Source organism: Chenopodium album, chromosome 25 (assembly GCF_948465745.1).
Source record: "Chenopodium album chromosome 25, dcCheAlbu1.1, whole genome shotgun sequence".
NCBI classification, from domain to species: domain Eukaryota; kingdom Viridiplantae; phylum Streptophyta; class Magnoliopsida; order Caryophyllales; family Amaranthaceae; genus Chenopodium; species Chenopodium album.
The window spans coordinates 18795845-18813743 of NC_137858.1; the positions used below are offsets into that span (position 1 = coordinate 18795845).

The 17899-nt window shown below is 35.2% G+C and overlaps 1 protein-coding gene across 1 annotated transcript; it reads left to right on the forward strand.

Moving 5' to 3' along the window:
• The first annotated feature begins 16534 nt into the window (after positions 1-16534).
• LOC145613839 (ATP-dependent DNA helicase PIF1-like) lies at positions 16535-17899 on the forward strand. The gene has a single exon (XM_081668883.1). It carries the CDS (start codon positions 16535-16537, stop codon positions 17897-17899), a length of 1365 nt encoding a protein of 454 aa, XP_081525009.1.

Here is a 17899-nt window from a genome sequence, read left to right on the forward strand (position 1 = left end):
CGACTGTTTTCTTGCGACTGGTCAAAAAACGGTCGCAATAAATATTATTTGCGACCGTTTATTAGCCTGTCATAAATTTAATTAATTGCGACCGTTTTTTAATAAATTGCGACCGTTGTAACGGTCGTTAAAATTAATAGAATTTATTTTTTTTCAACATAATTACGACCGTTCTAAACAGTCGTAGAGACGGTCGTAACATTTTAATTTTTTTTTTTTGTTTCGCTGAATCCTAAACTAAAAGAAAGTCGGGCTTTCTTATTTTCTAAGGGGAAGTTTGAAGCAGAGAAGAAGGGGGAAGAGGGAGAACACGGTCGCTGCTCCGCCGTTGTTCTCACTGACCACCTTACTCCGGCCACCGACGCTACACACAGGTATGCCGTTCTTTTTTTTTGTTTTCGATTTTATTAGTTTAGTTAATTAGTTCGAAAACCCTAACTTTGGGTCTCAATCAGTTCGCAAACCGAACTGAAGCGGTCGCTGCTCCGAAGGTGTTCCCACCGGTGACTTGACTCCGGCCGTCGACGCTACACAGGTATGTCATTTTAATTTTGTTTTTTTCTTTTAATTTTATTAGGGTCGTTATTTTGTGCGAAAACCCTAACTTAGGGTCGCAAATCAACACCACGCAGGCCCACCGTCGCCGGATTCCCCTCCTGCTCTTCCCTCCTTTGTTTTCCGACGGCGGTACTCAGGTAAGTCGATGTTAATTTTTTTTTTTTGAATTTCAGTTTAATTGAGGGAAAACCCTAAAATTTGGGTAAAAAATTTCTCCTTCGCAGGCCTATCGTCGCCGGTGTCCTCTTCTGTCTTAGCCTTCTCCGTTAGCTGTCCATTATACTCAGGTAAGTGGCTGATTTTTTTCTTTTTTTTTTTTTTTTGAAATTTAGTTAATTTATGCCAAAACTCTGAATTTAGTGGATGGTTTTGTGTATTTTCACATGTAAAATTACATTGGCCATTTCAATTAGTTTTCAGCATTTAAATTAGTTTTCTCCATTTAAAATTGGTGGATGGTTTTGTACATTTTCACTTGTAAAACTCTAAAGTACCTTGGCCATTTAAATTAGTTTCCTGCATTTTCACATATAAATGTATGTAGTGGGTAAAAAATTTAAGTATATTTGGATGTATTTTGATTGGAATAGACATTTTGTTGGTATGAACTCATGTGTTAGCTAATTTCTGTTTCCGTTTAAAAAAAGGATTCTTATAGAATTGTTTTAGCTTATCGAAATTATTTACATGATGATAATCCTTGATTAAAATGGAGAAATGTGAAGTGGGGACAAATGTATTATTAATTTCTATGGCCTTTTTTTTATTTTTTTTATTTTTTTTATTTATTATTAATTATTTTAAAAATATATGTGTTTATATGAGGGGTTTGTGATAATTTTGATGAGTAAAAAGTTGAAAGCTTGTGAAATCGACATATATATGGTTAAATCTCTTAATAAAGAATAATATTTATAACATCAACTTTCCCGTTCAAGTCATGATAAGGACCTTTGGATATCATTTCGATTCTAATTGGATCTTATGCCATTATTGTAATGAATACAAGTTCAGTGTGTATGATTAATGTGATTTGTTTTTCATAGTGTTGTAGATTTTGTAACCATGAAAAGGAAAGAGTGTTGGTGGATGTATGATAGATACGATGGCCATAATACCCGTAAACTTAGGCAAGAGTTTGTGGATGGTGTTGAACAATTCATACGGTTCTGTGAAGCTCATCCTGAGAGCCCGGGCGTAGATGAAGTAAGATGCCCTTGTCTGTTATGTAAGAATAGACGTCTTCATGATGCAAACACAGTAAAACTCCATTTGTTCAAAAAGGGGTTTATACCTGATTACTATGATTGGGTTTCTCATGGTGAAGGGTTTCCTACATCAAGTGTAGAGCAACCAAATACGTACCGTGAGGTGGTTCTCGATGCTCTTGGGAGTAATCATGAACCATCGGGTGACGATAGTACTAGTGGTTCCGATGAAGAGCCAAATGCTCAAGCAAAAGCATTTCAAGAGCTTTTAATGGCTGCCGAGCAACCACTGTACGAAGGTAGCTCCATGTCTGTGCTAGAAATGGCATCTCGAATTGTATCTTTGAAATCGGAATACAATTTGCCCCATAGGTGTGTTGATGGGTTTGCATCATTACTAAATGAAGCGATTCCCGACAATAATAAGATGGGAAAAACATTCTACGATACAAAGAAGATTCCTAACGGACTTGAGCTTCCGCATGAGAAGATTCACGCATGCCCAAAGGGTTGTATGTTATTTTGGAAAGCTGATGCTGAGCTGGATAAGTGTAGAGTGTGCGATAGGGACAGATACAAGAGGAATTCAAAGGGGTCATTGGTTCCCATAAAATCATCTATTTTCCCATCACTCCAAGGCTACAACGGTTGTTTGCAACAAAGAACATTGCGGAGGAAATGACCCGGCATTCCAAAAATCCTAGAGTCCAAGGCACAATGGCGCATCCTAGTGATAGTGAAGCTTGGAAGCACTTGGATAAATCCTTCCCCGATTTTGCATCTGAACCTAGAAATGTGAGACTTGGTATGTGTACTGATGGGTTTGCTCCTAATGGCAAGTTTGGGGGTCAGTACTCATGTTGGCCCGTCATTCCGACCCCTTATAACTTGCCTCCATCGATGTGCATGAAAAAACCATTTATGTTCCTTTCTTTGCTCGTTCCTGGTCCTAAAAATCCGAAGGGGAACTTGGATGTGTATATGCAACCGTTAATTGAAGAATTGAAACAAATGTGGGACGTTGGTGCAACAACTTATGACATTTCACAAAGGAGAAACTTCAATTTGCGTGCAGCAATCTTGTGGACTATAAGTGATTTCCCAGCCTATGGTATGCTTTCTAGATGGGCAACAGCCGGTAAAAAAGCTTGTCCATATTGCTTGGACAAATCAAAAGCTTTTTGGCTTGAACATGGTGGTAAAATGTCATGGTTTGATTGTCACCGCCAATTTTTTCCTCCCGTACATCCTTTTCGAAACAACAAAGTTGCTTTTTGTAAGAATAAGGTTGAAAAGGGGACACCGCCACACATAATGTCCGGCGACGAGCTATGGCAACAAGTTTAACACTTGGCTAAGGCAACAGATGGACCTAAAGCACTCGCAAGCTTGAAAAAGAAGAAACTAGGGTGGTTTAAACAAAGTATTCTTTGGGAGCTACCGTACTGGAAGACTCTTCTCCTCCTCCACAACCTCGACGTCATGCATATTGAAAAGAATTTCTTTGACCAGCTAATTCACACAGTGATGGATGTGAAAAAACATACTTCAGACACAGTTGCAGCTAGATATGACATTGCCAAATATTGCAAACGACCACAACTACATGTGACGGAGGATGCGAGAGGGAAAGACACTTTGCCGAAAGCCCCATTCTCACTAGATAAGGCTCAAAAGAAAGTCTATAAGGGTGTGTTCTATTCATCTGATTTTCACTAACCCGACTTATCTTAACTTACCTGAACTTATATGAACTTACTAGACCTTATTAAAACTTATTATTTTAGTCTTAATTTGTACTTGGGTAACCCTTTTTAGAACTTACTAAATATGAAGTGAACTTATGTGAACTTGTCACACCTGAAATCGTTAGTGAAAATAAGGTGAACAGAGTAGACCCTAAGTTATGACAAGATATATACAAAATATGTAGTATATGAAATGAAACATCATCACGAGTTCAGTTGGCACGAAAGTGAAGCACAAATATACAATCTATATTGATAGTGAAAATAATAGGGAGTGTAATTACATATTTTTTAGTTGGTAATAATAATACTTTTGCTACCTCTTATTTATGTTTATTAATTCCCGTAATTTTCTACCAATAGTGACTATCAATCGGGGACGGGGGAGTAATAATAATAATCTTGTGGGAAAAAATTCTACTAAATGATGAAGTAATAAAAAGAATTATGTAAAAAAAAATAAAAGGTAAAAAGTTAAAAAAAGAAAAAAGAAAAGGTGGTATAAAAAACCCATTATGAACTCCAACCTAACCCTAGTTCTCTCTGTAGCCGCTCCTTCCTCCTCTTCATTCTCTTTCCTTTATTTTATTTTATTTGAAGGAAGCAACGAAATTCTGGGTAACTTCTCTGTTTCATACATATATTTCAATTCATTGGTAATTCCATTTCATTTGTAGGTATGTAATTTACCTCCCTATCTTAATTTCTAATAGTTCCACCATTATATAAAACTAAATTATCTTGTTATTGCTAGTTTTTTTTTGTTTTGTTTTGTTTTTTTTTTTTTTTTTTTTTTTTTTTGTTTTGAAATTAGTAAAGTATACATATAGATCTGACTTTTTAGGCTACCCAGATTATTTTATTCGGATGAATTGTTATTATATACAGCTAATACGAGTATTATAATATACATGGGGATCGTATGCTCATTTGATTAAAATAAATTTGTAAACGGTCAACATCTATACTAAATTGCAAAGATATAAAACTAATTGCAAGTTTTTGATTTATGATTTATTATTAAATAAGTTCTGCACTAATTGCAAGTTTTTGATATATGATTTATGATTTACAAGAGGATGCTAGAGGGGTAGATCTACCATGCCTGGTTCCCCCTTAGTTTGGTAGCAGGAGTAGCTTTGCTTAGTTTGTTTTTTATTTGCTTTTGTTTCTGGGTGTTTTTGTTTTTGTTTGTTCTTTGCTTTTTCCTTTGTTTTATGGAATTTATTTTCCTTGTTTAAGGTCTGCACTATATTTATGTATGGGAACGTTGCTATATTATTTTATTTTTTTAAAAAATCAAATAATGATGAAAGATGAACTAGATTATTAGCTTAATGAGGTCTGCACTAAAAGGTCTGTCAATTGTCTCTTGCTTACCCCAATGCATCAAAGACTCATCTATTAGCTTATTTTGTTTTATCTTTGTTTTGTTTGTATCTTTAATGATGTTCATTGTTCTTGTCATCAATGGCTCCAAATGATATTTATCTTGAGTCTAATATAGGTATGATTCTCCAATATTATTCTTTTTAGTTATTCATTTACTTTGATTGTATATTGATTTTTTTTTTTATTTTTTTTTGTTTATCAGATGATAGTGATTTACATTCTGAGCTCGAGCCCGAGCCAATTGTGGAAGATTTGACCGTAAAAGACTCCATCACTGATTTATATGCTAAGCGGAAATCATGGGTGTGGCAACATTTCATCCTTTACATGGAGGGAGAGAAAATTTTGGGTCGTTGTAAACATTGCTTGAAAACAGTGTTTCGATCAGAAAGTGTAAAGGGTACTTCTAATCATTCAAAATATCTCTGTAATTCTTGCCAAAAATATAAAGAATTTAGAAAACTTCACTCTATTAGTAAATTTGATCAAAAAGTTTATTGTGCTAAGTTTGCTAAAGCCATAATTTGTCATGCATATCCTCTTCAAATTGTTGAGCAATCTGAACTTAGGGAGCTTCATATATATTTAAATCCTCTTGTTAAGCATATATCAAGGAACACCATTCTTAAGTATTGCATTCGTGAGTTTGACACGCACAAAGCTATATTGTCTAATGTATTGTCTAATTTACCTGGCCGAATATGCTTTACTTGTGATGTTTGGTCTGCTTGCACATCTCGTGGATATATTGTCCTCACTACTCATTTTATTGATGACGATTGGACACTTCGGTCCAAGTCTTGTCTTTTAGATATTTGCCTCCTCCACATAATGGCAAGGATATTTATAATATTACTGTCAAATTGATTGATGAGTAGAATCTTAAAGGGAAAGTCTTTTCTATTACTATTGATAATGCATCGGCAAATGATGTTATGGTTGATGAGCTTAGGAAAGACTTGCTAGAATCTCATTCTCTGCCATGTGATGGCAAGTTTCTTCATGTTAGATGTGCAGCTCATATTTTGAATTTAATTGTAAGGGATGGTCTTGACATAGTTGATGAAAGTGTTGTTAAATTGCGCTCAATTGCAAAGTACATTGATTGGTCTGATGCAAGACTTACTCGATTTGAAGAAGCATGTAAGTCATCAAAGTCAGGTTTTTCTGGTATGCTCAAACTTGATGTGAAAACTCGTTGGAACTCGACATATTTGATGCTCAGAAAGTGTTTGGAAGCTAAAGTTGGTATTGACAGGTTTTGTGTTTTAGAATCTGGTTTGCCATATTGTCTAACTGCTGTTGAATGGCAAACCATACAAAATGTGTGTGATTTTCTTGAAGTATTTTATGATGTTACAGTTCTGTTTTCTGGTTCTGAGTACCCTACATCTAATTTGTATTTTGAAAACATTGCTTATATTGAAAGCTTGTTGGTTTCTGCTCATGCTGACCCTGATGATTGCATTAAAAAAATGGCTGCTCCTATGTTGGATAAAATTTCTAAGTATTGGAAAAATTATACTTCCATACTTGCTATCGCTGTTATGCTTGATCCGTGTTATAAAGCTCAAATTGTGAAGGATATGTATGACACATTGTATCATCATGATGAGAGTGCTAAAAAGGTGGACGAGGCTTATTATGCTTTTACTGAGCTTTATACCTCGTATTCTGGTGTTAAAACTACTTCTACGTTGTCTGATCAAAGTGATTTATCTTCTACTATAAGTGGTTCAAGTGTTCTTTCTCGGCCTTATAAGAAGACTAACACTAGAAAGGTGATTCTATTTATGTTATTTGAAAGTTTATTATTCCGGAGGTTCTTAATTTGTTTTGTGTTTGTGACTGTGTGTGTGTTTGCTTTGTTGTATGTTTAATTAATTTAAAACAGAGATATGTTGCAAGTATGGGCGCAAGCAGGGGGGTCAAATTTGATATTGATTCATATCTCAATTCCCCTCTTGTGCCAGTCATAGAAGGGAAAAAGTTTGATGTTCTTGATTATTGGAAAGGTCAATCCTCTGTGTATCCCATTCTTGCTCGTATGGCTAGGGATGTCTTAGCCATTCCAATTACTTCTGTCGCCTCATAATCTACCTTTAGTATGGGAGGCAGAATTTTGTCTAAGTTCAGGTCAAGGTTGTTGAGTAAAAATGTTGAGGTTTTGATAACAACTCAAAGTTGGATAAAGGGTTATGATGAACCTATAGATGATTCCAATTTGGATGTTGTTAGGGAGGTTGTGCCTCAAGTGATTGATGACGAAGACTAAGAAAGTAAGAAGCACTTTTTGCATTAATGACCCTCTTTTTGGTAAGCCCCTTTGATATCTCAACATTCTTTTGTTTGATGCGTCTGTAGAAACTAAGTTTTGTTTCTTGCTGTTACATTTTGTGTTATTGATTTATCTGACAGTGAACCCAGAGGAGCAAATATGTTTTGTTTTGGAAATTGTAACTTTTTAAAAAAAAAAAAATTATTCTTAAGTGTTTATTCTATAAGTATATGCTCTTTTACATAATTAGTGCTAATTAGTTAACATTGTCGTTTTCTACCATATGATGTTCATGGTGCTCTGCTTCAAGAAGGGATCTTGTGTCAATGAATTTTTTTGGTATGTCCCTTTGTCCTCTTAACATCAAATTTCAATGGTTTAAATCACTTTAGTAGTAATGTTAAGCATGGTTTAAATTACTTTCTTCTATTATTTAAATTTCAGAAAACCCCTAATGTATTCATGCATGTTTTTTGGGTATGTTTGACTTTTTTTGTAAATAAATTTGTGGTTAGGTGGAGAAAACTACTTAAATTTTTGAAGAAGGTATCCAATTGGTAGATTAAGATTGTTACTTGCAGCAAGATACTCACGGTATATTCACACCCTTTATCATTTCAATATTGAGACATTCTATAATTTGCTGTCATTTGAGATACGCTACTAATTAATAGTTGATAGATTTGTTTTGCATTGTGTTTATAAATTAGCATTTAACATTATGTAGGAATAAATTGTAGGTGGAAAATGTTAAGATTCTATAAAATGTATGAGTGTGAGCTGTTTTATCTTAGTATGATTTGGTGTAAATGGTGATAATTTTGCTTACCTTAACTGTGAATCTTGGTTTTGTCACTTTTGTGGCTCTGTTTTGCGGTTCTGTATGATTGAACTATCCTTCCTCTTTTTAGTCTTTCCTCCTTTCCTCATTCAAGCTGAATTGTAACTCTTGAATCATCTTAGAATTATCATAGCAAACTTGTTATAACAAAAATTGTAGAGGAGAAGCAAGAGTAAAGTAAATGTTATAGTTTTCCTTTCAGTTTATCTTATTTGGGATACCCAAATTAAACTTTGGAGTTTGAACTGATTATGCAATTACTCTTCGGGGTTGGTATGTCTTCATTGTTGTGTTGGATTAGTGTCTTTTAACTAAAGGTTATTTGGTGTTTCCATTTAATTTCTTTGTTCTCTTTTAGCCTTCTATTTTAGTGATGATAAATTCGACAAATATGACATTATTACCATGTACAGAGTAGTAAACAAGTAAAATGATTCAACACTCCTTTTATATCACTAAACAATAGGCACACTATTGAAGCAATTAGAACTTGCACAACTATATATCTAATTCTCTTGTTCATTTTCTTTTACAGGTCATTTGGATTCAAGTGATGATTTTGCATCTAAATGAGCATGGAGTTGTTTAAAATCTCATGCCTTGTATTTTTTGTGAAGTCAAGAATTTTATTTGAAGGTGCAAGGCTTTTGTTATTTTTGAGGAAGCCGTACCCATAACATATTATTAGAGTCGGAACGTTGCAATGATATTATATGCAGCGTATTTTGTATATGAAAATGAAACTAATGAAAAAAATACCTAAGTTTGAATAATTGGATTATGTATATGTAATATATTTAATTATTATAATGAAAATGTAAGCGCTTGATATATCCATTAAAACTTTATTTATTTTGCTTTCATAATTGTTTCTTATAGGTTGCATCAGACTAGTAGTAATGTGATTTATATTGATATAATTGGTTGTAGGTGTTAGAGAAAAGAATTATTAGTTCATAAAATATAACAGAATGGGAGGAAATTCATTAAAAATGACAATAGGCTTTAGGCAGCATTTAACTAGAGCTTTACAAGTAAATCAATAAACTCCCGCTTAATGTTTAGGTTTATTAGATCTTGTGGCATTTATTACAGCTTAGAAAGTAAATTAATATAATTGATATGTACATGAAGTAAACTTAAGACTCCGGATTATTTCTTTGTAGTCAAAAAGTTAACTTATTAATAATTAATAAATATATAGTATAAGAACTTAAATAAAAAAGTAAATAACTAACTATGATTGGGTTAAATTCTGATCGGGTAAAAATCAAATCGAGTTATAATCGGGTCAGGTTAATATCAGTTCGGGTCAAAACAGATTGGATTAGATCGGTTATTATTCGGGTTAATTTCGGATCGGGTTGAGCTCGGGTCGGGTCAAATCGGTTCGGTTTGAGTTTAGGTCGGGTCAAATCGGATTCGGGTTGAGTTCAGGTCGGATCAAATCGGTGCCGGGTTAAGTTCAGATCGGGTCAAGTTCGGATTCGGGTTGAGTTCAGTTCGGTTACAGATCGGGTTTGGGTCTTCAATTTCTCGGATCAAATCGGATCGGTTACAGTTCGAAACGGATAATTTTTTTCAGATCGGTTCGGTTTTGACACCTCTACTTTAGAGAGGGAGAGTTATGTAGGTGTTGTAACACCCCAATAATTCTCCGTATTCCAAACCACTTACTTTAAATAAATTAGTGGAGAACCATTGGCATGCTACCGCCACGTGTTAAAACGTTAAGGCTTTATCAAATTATCGCAGCGGAAAATCAAACTTAAGTCTTTAAAATAACATAGTTTAGAAAAACGAATAAGTCAAAGCTTACAAATTGAAACCATATAAGGCCCTTATTAAAACCAAACCAATGTTCAAAAATCCCAAAACATTAAACGAAATAGCAAAGCACAAATAAGTTCGACACAAAGGACGAATACACTCAATCACACCTTCATAACTAATTAAAATTATTAGCCTAATTCTCCCAAACATTTTTTTGACTGAGCATGTTATAGACCGTTTATTACGAGAACCATCATCTTCAAATGGATATCTTACTAAACGCCTTAAGAGTTTAGAGTCTGGATCTCAAGATGAACTACAGAGGTATGATACAGAAAAGCGATTGCTGATAAAAGTATGTGTACATGGAGATACTTCTTTTAAATTGTAGAATAGTTAGGATTAGTAGCAGTTGCTTTTCATCCTTGTAGGAGAAAATATACCCAGTGATAGAATGTTGTATTCCTTTTTCTTTTTTAGGGCACAGGCTGGACCTTCCATAAAACGTGCAAAGATACCAAAGACTAGGCATCTAGTTACATGTAACTAAATTTATGTTTTCCTAGAGCATTTCATTCTGGTTTTACATGTTGATTGATATATACATACATGAGTGGTTTATGAATCTTTTATCGTGATCAGAGGTCCCTGATGCATCAATTGGTAAGAGATTACCTACAGAGCCATATCAGCTTCCTTGCCCACTGAGTGTTCTACTTGTAGGGCACGCAAATTTGCTTTTGAAACACCTCATTTCTGCTGTTTTGGTGGTGAGGTTAAGATCGCTGCAAATGATTACCCAGCAGAGCTTGTGAGGCTTCTGACTTCTATGGATGAGGACGCAGAGCATTTTAGACAGTACATACGATTATATAACAATTTGTTTGCATTTACATCGTTAGGTGGAAAATATGATGCTAAGACTAAAAAAGGGATTTATGTTTTTAAGCTGCATGGTCAGATATACCATTACATTCCTTACTTACTTCCAGGAAAGGAAGGACCTAAGTATATGCAGCTCTATTTCTATGATGGACAGCTTGAGGCTCAGAAACGACTAGGCTGTTTTCCAGAACTAAGGGAAGATGTGTTAGCTATTCTAATGAAAGTTACTGAAGTAATCCTTATGCCAAGTTCTTTCGTTCACTGAGAGAGATCCAAATTAATGAGTCTACGCAGATTTTGATAAACAAAACAACTGTGCCAGATCAGCGTGTTTACGCCCCTTTCACCGATGAAGTTGCTGTCATATGGCCAGAAAATACATCTTCCAGCGAGGCAGAAAGCCCTCATATTTTGGTTACAGCAAGATGGGATGGATTCCAGGAAAATTCGGCTGAAAATGATTCAACTGAAGATCATTCATCTCACAGTGAGTCATCTAAAGGTGGTTTATCTGAAAAAAAGTCATGTCATAGGATAATGCACTATTATGGTTGTTACGATCCTCTCACTAGGCGAAAAATAGACTTGGCCACCGGTTCAAAACCCCCATTTGCCACCGGTTTTGAACCGTTGGCTAGTGGGGGGGTGGCAAAAGCTAGTACAAATGGCCACCGGTTCAAAACCGGTGGCAATTTAATTAATTGCCACCGGTTAACCGGTGGTATTAATTAATTGGGCCACCGGTTAACCGGTGGCAATTTTAATTTGCCGCCATTTTTTTTTGGAGGGATGGCAGTTTTTTGCCACCGGTTTCATAGCTGAACCGGTGGCCATTACTCTGTTATTTTATTTTTTTTTTTTCTTCCCTGCAATAATTCCCTGCAGTAATTCCTGTATTATTGCTGCTATTATTTCTGCTGTAATATAATAATATATAACTAGCTTTATAAATATATATGTAGACATTAATTATTAAAAACCAAATGCAATATAATAAATAAAGTGTCATATACTACATAAGTACAAATTTGCACACTACTAACTTATTAACAATAAATATAAAGTAGTCTAAACTTTACTCAACAAATTAAAGTTTAAAATCAAAATGATGTAACATTTACAAATTGAAAGTGATGAAAGATGCCAACATGTCTCGTACTTCATTAAGGTCCTTGCTTGTTAACGGATCACCCTTTAGCACCTTGCAAAACTTGGAATATATAAACATTATGTTAGAATAAACATGTGTAAATAAATATGCAAAATAACTCACATAAAAAGAGCAACTTAAATTACATGTGAAAACCGGTGGCCTTGAACCGGTGTTTTTTTGAATTTTTCTACTAGTGTCTGCAGTACCCGCTTCTTTTTCCATTTGGTGACTGTGGATGGACTCAAGGCTTAAAAAAGATGTCACATGGTGGAATTCAGCAGCTGCAATCACAACCTGATCCTGTTTCTTCATGCAGTGTTCATACAACAGAAGACTTGCTTGAGGAGGAAGCAAGACGTATGTATATCCTATTACCTCCATCGTTCAAGCAAGTCAAAAGGACCAAAAATCCTTAAGAAAAAGAAAAAAATACCATGGATACAAAACACTTTTAGAAATATGTGTGTCACTCCCGTTATAGTCATTGTTTTCCATTGCAGCTATGCTTTTTAACAAGGAAAAATAATGTTTCTTTGTAGGTACAAATGGCGGTTCTTCAAAGATAGACAGAAACATTTCAGCAAGGGAATACTATGCATACAAGCTTCAATGCAGGCCCAATAATATGCTGTTAAGAGCAGGTAGATGCTTTCAGCAGTATATAGTGGATATGTATGTCAAAGTGGAGAATACACGATTGGATTTCTTTCGTAAAAATCAGCAAGCTATTAGAGCAGATCTCTATCAAGGAATCCTAGACACTATTGACTGTGGGGAGAATTGTGCAGCAAATGTTGGTCGTAGAGTGATCTTACCTCCAACATTTATTGGTGGTCCTCGCGATCTTAAGAAGAGATACCTAAATGCAATGGCATTAGTTCAGCGGTTTGGTAAGCCGGGTCTATTTATTACAATGACTTGTAATGCTAATTGGTCTGAAATTAAAAAGGAGCTTGCTGTTGGAGAAAAGGCACAGGACAAACCAGATATAGTTGCAAGGATCTTTAGAGCAAAATTTTTGGCTTTAAAGCATCTGATAAAAAAAAAGAAGGTGTTTGGGGAGGTTGCAGTAATGATCTATGTGATTGAGTTCCAAAAGAGAGGTTTACCTCATGCTCACTCTTTGGTCATTTTAAAGCAAGAGTACAAATTCAAATGCCCCTCTTATTTTGATAAATTTGTATGTGCTGAGATACCATCTGTTGACAATAGTTATCTTAGAAAAGTGATACTCAAACACATGATGCATGGTCCCTGCGGTCACTTGGATCCAGAGTGTCCTTGTATGAAGCACAAAGAAAGTCCTAGTCGTTGTAAATATGGTTATCCAAAGCAGTTCCGTGATGAAACTAAAAATAGCAGTGATGGATATCCATTGTACTGAAGAAGAGACATAGGAGAAACTGTTACAGTTCGAAAGACAATCATGGATAATAAATGGGTTATCCCATATAATCCGTATCTTTCTTCATACTTTGACTGTCATTTAAATGTTGAAGTTTGCTCTACTATAGAGGCGGTCAAGTATTTGTATAAGTATGTTTATAAGGGTCATGAAAGAGTGTCTTTTAGTATTGTTCGGTCTGAACATGTTGTTCCTGCCCAAGATGAAATACAGCAGTATCAGTCAGGTCGATGGGTTTCACCCTGTGAAGCTGTTTAGCGCCTTTTTGGCTTTGTGTAGACACCCATTTGTGTCTCCCCAAAACCAAACCCAGTGATAAATACCTTTTGCGTCGAACCATAATCGAATGAGGTAAAAGTGTGAAAAGTCAAGTGTTGCGGTTAGTTTTTATTAGAATCCTTCTTTCTGTTTTCGAAAACCATTTCTATTTTATGAAAACGTCCAATTCAGTTTATTTTGGTCCATGATAAAGGTCTAATAATGGTTTAGTTGGATGGGGCTTGAAAAGACCTTTCCAACGATATATTATAAGCCCAATTCCGATGAATAATGAGGAAGTTATGGCCAAAATACTAAACTGGGCCCAAACCGGGATTTTACCTACGACCCAATGATCATAAGGAGGGTCCCAAGGTTTAATCCTATTCCTAAACTAATTAGGATTGATTAGAATCTTCTATAAGTTTCTAAAATATCTTAATTATCCTTTTTTGAAAAGATAAGATCATAGAATTTGATTTGAATATAAACTTTCCTTTTTTAAAAAACTTTCCTTTTTTAAAAAACTTTCCTAATTCTTTTCGGATTTAAAGATGTTCAAAGATAGTCAGATATTATTTTCGTGCCTCATATTTTTTATCCAAATTTTATATGGTTGGATAGATCTTGAAATTATATTTCCAATGATATATTATAATATTAATTCTGAGCTATAACGAAAAAGATATGAAAGATATACGAAACTCTATCCAAAACTGACACCCTTTCACTATTTCGTCCATATCTTTTTATTTACAAAATATTTTAATCTGATTCCAATTGCATTAGAAAGTAGACTTCAAGAGCTTTCCAACGACATATTTTATGACTTATTTGGACTTCTAGATCAAAAGATATGATAAAAACAAAATCCGCAAAAAACTGTCTTGTCGCGAAACGCCTGGCGACAAGATAAATATTTGGCGAAAAGGTCGGTTTGATTAGCGACAGAGTGGAGTTTTATTCCTTATCAAATTCTATGATTTTCCGGACTATTTTCTTATAAATAGGGTCTCGAACCTCCGTTTTTAATCATCAACTTTCATCAATTCTCATCAATTCTTCCTTAATTCTCTCTATTCTTTCTCTAAGCAATATATGCTTTCTTTCTCCCTCTCTTTCTAAACTAGCTTTTTACTCACAATTCTGCATTCACAAGACTTAGAGTCTCTTAGCCAAGTTCGAAGTTGCCTTCGCCCTAGACGTGCAAGGTTTGATAATTTCTGAGGGTTTGGTCCAAAACTAGTCAAAACTTTATTTAATTTGATTTCAATTTAATTCTTTAATTATTCTTTATTTATTTTCATTGAAGTTTACTAACTTGTGTATTTTGTTATTAGAAAGAGGTACGAGGCTTCAAAGTATGTAATCTTATTACTCTCTTTCAATGTAGAAAGCATGTTCATTATTGATTAATTCCTAATACCATGTTAGGATGTTTAATTCCTGGTATCATGTTAGGATGTTATTTTATGCTTTCTAGTATCATGTTTAGGGTGCCTTTACTCTTTTCTAATGTCATGTTATCATGTTAGTACCATGTTAGGTTTAAAGCTTTGATCTTTATTGTTTAGTGACATGCTAGGATTTGTTATTAATCTTGTTAGTATCATGCCTAGGATCTTGCTATTATATTTAAGCTTTATTATGCCTTATCATGATTATAATTATCGTTATTATGACTTATTGTTTATTATTATGTTGCTTGATATATTTTATTGTTATTGCTTGATCACACCTTTTATGATTGTTAAAGGGAATTTGTACTTGGAATCACGCTTAATAAGATAATTATTAATTTGGTTTAGGCTAATGCGATTTTAACTCAAGTGATCGCCAATAATAGTCTTATTTGTGCATTAATATTCAACCAACATAGATAAACAGGGTAGGTTCAATATAATATTTGTATGTTATTCGAAACGCGCGCATGAATACGAGCAGAACAAGGTAGAGGCCTATTTTATAGGGCGGGTCCTTTCTTTTGTAGATTGGATTCGTACCCTCATCCCCGGACCCTATTTGGTTCAAGACCTTATGGAGTAGTTGATGGTCCTTTTGGATTGTCTTTTGGGTTTACAAGTTCCTAAAACTTGTTGGCGACTCTTTTTGCTCTTTGTCTTTCCCTTTGGAACGCCACCGTACTTTAGTGTATGATCACAGTGGGGTTCAAGTTTGGGGTTATCATAATGCTTGAAATATTCCCTACACTTTGATATTTATGAAATGCATCCACTAGTTCTGCCTCTTCCTGTGCATTTGCCTAATTCACAGTTGGTCTAGCTGAGGCCCCATGAACGGCTTACATCAGTGGTTTCTGATGATAAACGTTCTAGAACTTGTCTTACAGAGTTCTTTCGAATGACTGTCAAGCTGTCTCCTGGAAATGACTCAATGAGTTTTCAGAACACTATCGTTGGGATGCATCTGACAAGGGTTGGTATAAAAGACAGAATAAGAAGATAGTCATGGGTAGATTGGCTTTTGTTGGACCTTCAGAAGGAGAAAGATATTATCTCAGATTATTGTTGCATAATGTTAAAAGTCCTAAGTCATTTGAAGATCTTCGTACAGTTGATGGTCATGTATGTGACACCTTTCAACAGGCTGCACTTAAGCTTAACTTGTTAAAAGAAGATGATTCAGTTGATCTATGTCTCAGAGAAGGCTGTGTTGTTCAGATGTCACTTGCAATTCGCAAGCTATTTGCTAATGTGCTGATATTTTGTCATCCTAGCGATCCCCTAACTCTCTAGATGAAATATTATAATTCCCTGTCTGAGGATTTTAGACATAGGTATGCTTCTAATCCATATAAAGTGAGGCGTCTTACTGTTAAATCAGTTGAGTGGTTTTTAGAATCGATGGGTAGTTCTCTTGCTGTTTATGGATTACACCATTTAGTTGAGCCTGAAGATGATGAAATACATGTAACAAAGGATATAGAGGATGCATTGAATGCTCCAATTCCAGAACAGTGTCTGTAGTGCAAGAGTCGGTTGAATCTGGCTCAGCGAGAGACATTTGATGTTATAATGGATCATGTTACAAAGAAAATGCCAGGAGCTTTTTTTATTAATGGTCCTGGTGGAACGACAAAAACCTTTTTATATAATGCTTTATATGCAGAGATAAGATTGATGAATAAGATTGTATTGCCAACAGCAACGTCCGGTATAGCTGCAACTAATATTCCCTCTAGAACGACTACACACTCACGGTTTAAGATTCCACTGGATCCGCTTGAGTCACGTGCCTGTAGTGTACCTAAACAAGGTAGTCTGGCTGCATTGCTAAGAGAAACGACACTTATCATTTGGGATGAAGCTTCAATGGCAAAAAAAGAAAACGTTGAATCACTTGATATGTTGCTGAGGGATACATGTGATCCTCACTTATTGTTTGGAGGCAAAATCATCGTATTTGGAGGAGATTTTAGACAGGTTCTTCCTGTTGTCCCCAAAAGAACACAACGCGAGGCAGTTGCTGCTAGCTTGGTTAGTTCTGCTCTATGGCCACTGTTAACTAAATTCAGATTAACAAAAAATATTCGAGCTAGACATGATCCAACATATGCAGCTTTCTTGTTGGCACTGGGAAATGGGGAGCTGCAAAACAGTGAAGATGCATTGGTTCAGCTGCTTGCAGAAATTATTGAGCCTTATGATGCTGCCACACCTCAAGATATGCACTTGACATCAGTTGCTTTTCCAGAAATGGATATGCCTCCATTTAGTGCAGATATATTTACCACTAGAGCTATACTAACACCTGTCAATGACGATGTTGATGTTATAAATGCCATCATGATAGATAAGTTTCCAGGTGAAGAAGTAGCTTACAAGAGTTATGATTCGATGATTGATGATAATTGTTCCATCTATCCCACTGAATTCCTAAATAAGCTATGTCCTGGTGGCATGAGCCCTCATGAGCTTATATTAAAAGTCAATAGTCCAATTATCTTATTACGCAACATCTTGCCATCATCCGGTCTTTGCAATGGAACGCGTCTAATATGCAAGAAATTCTTTCCAAACCTCATTGAATGTGTTATTGATGTTGGTCATCATAAAGGAGAGCATGTACTAATACCAAGAATTAATCTAAGGCCATCGGAATCCTCGGCTTACCCTTTTCAGTTTCAGAGAAAACAGTCCCCCTTAAAGCTTAGCTTTACAATGACCATCAACAAAGCTCAGGGACAAACATTGAACAAAGTTGTTGTTTATTTGCCGCGATCATGCTTTTCACATGGACATCTATACGTGGCTCTTTCTCGAGCTCGACAAGCATCTAATGTTAGTGTTATAACTAATGTTAGTGATGATAAGCCAACTTTAGGTCATGTCAGGAATGTAGTAGCCTATGATATTCTCCATCTGAATGGCATCATTTAG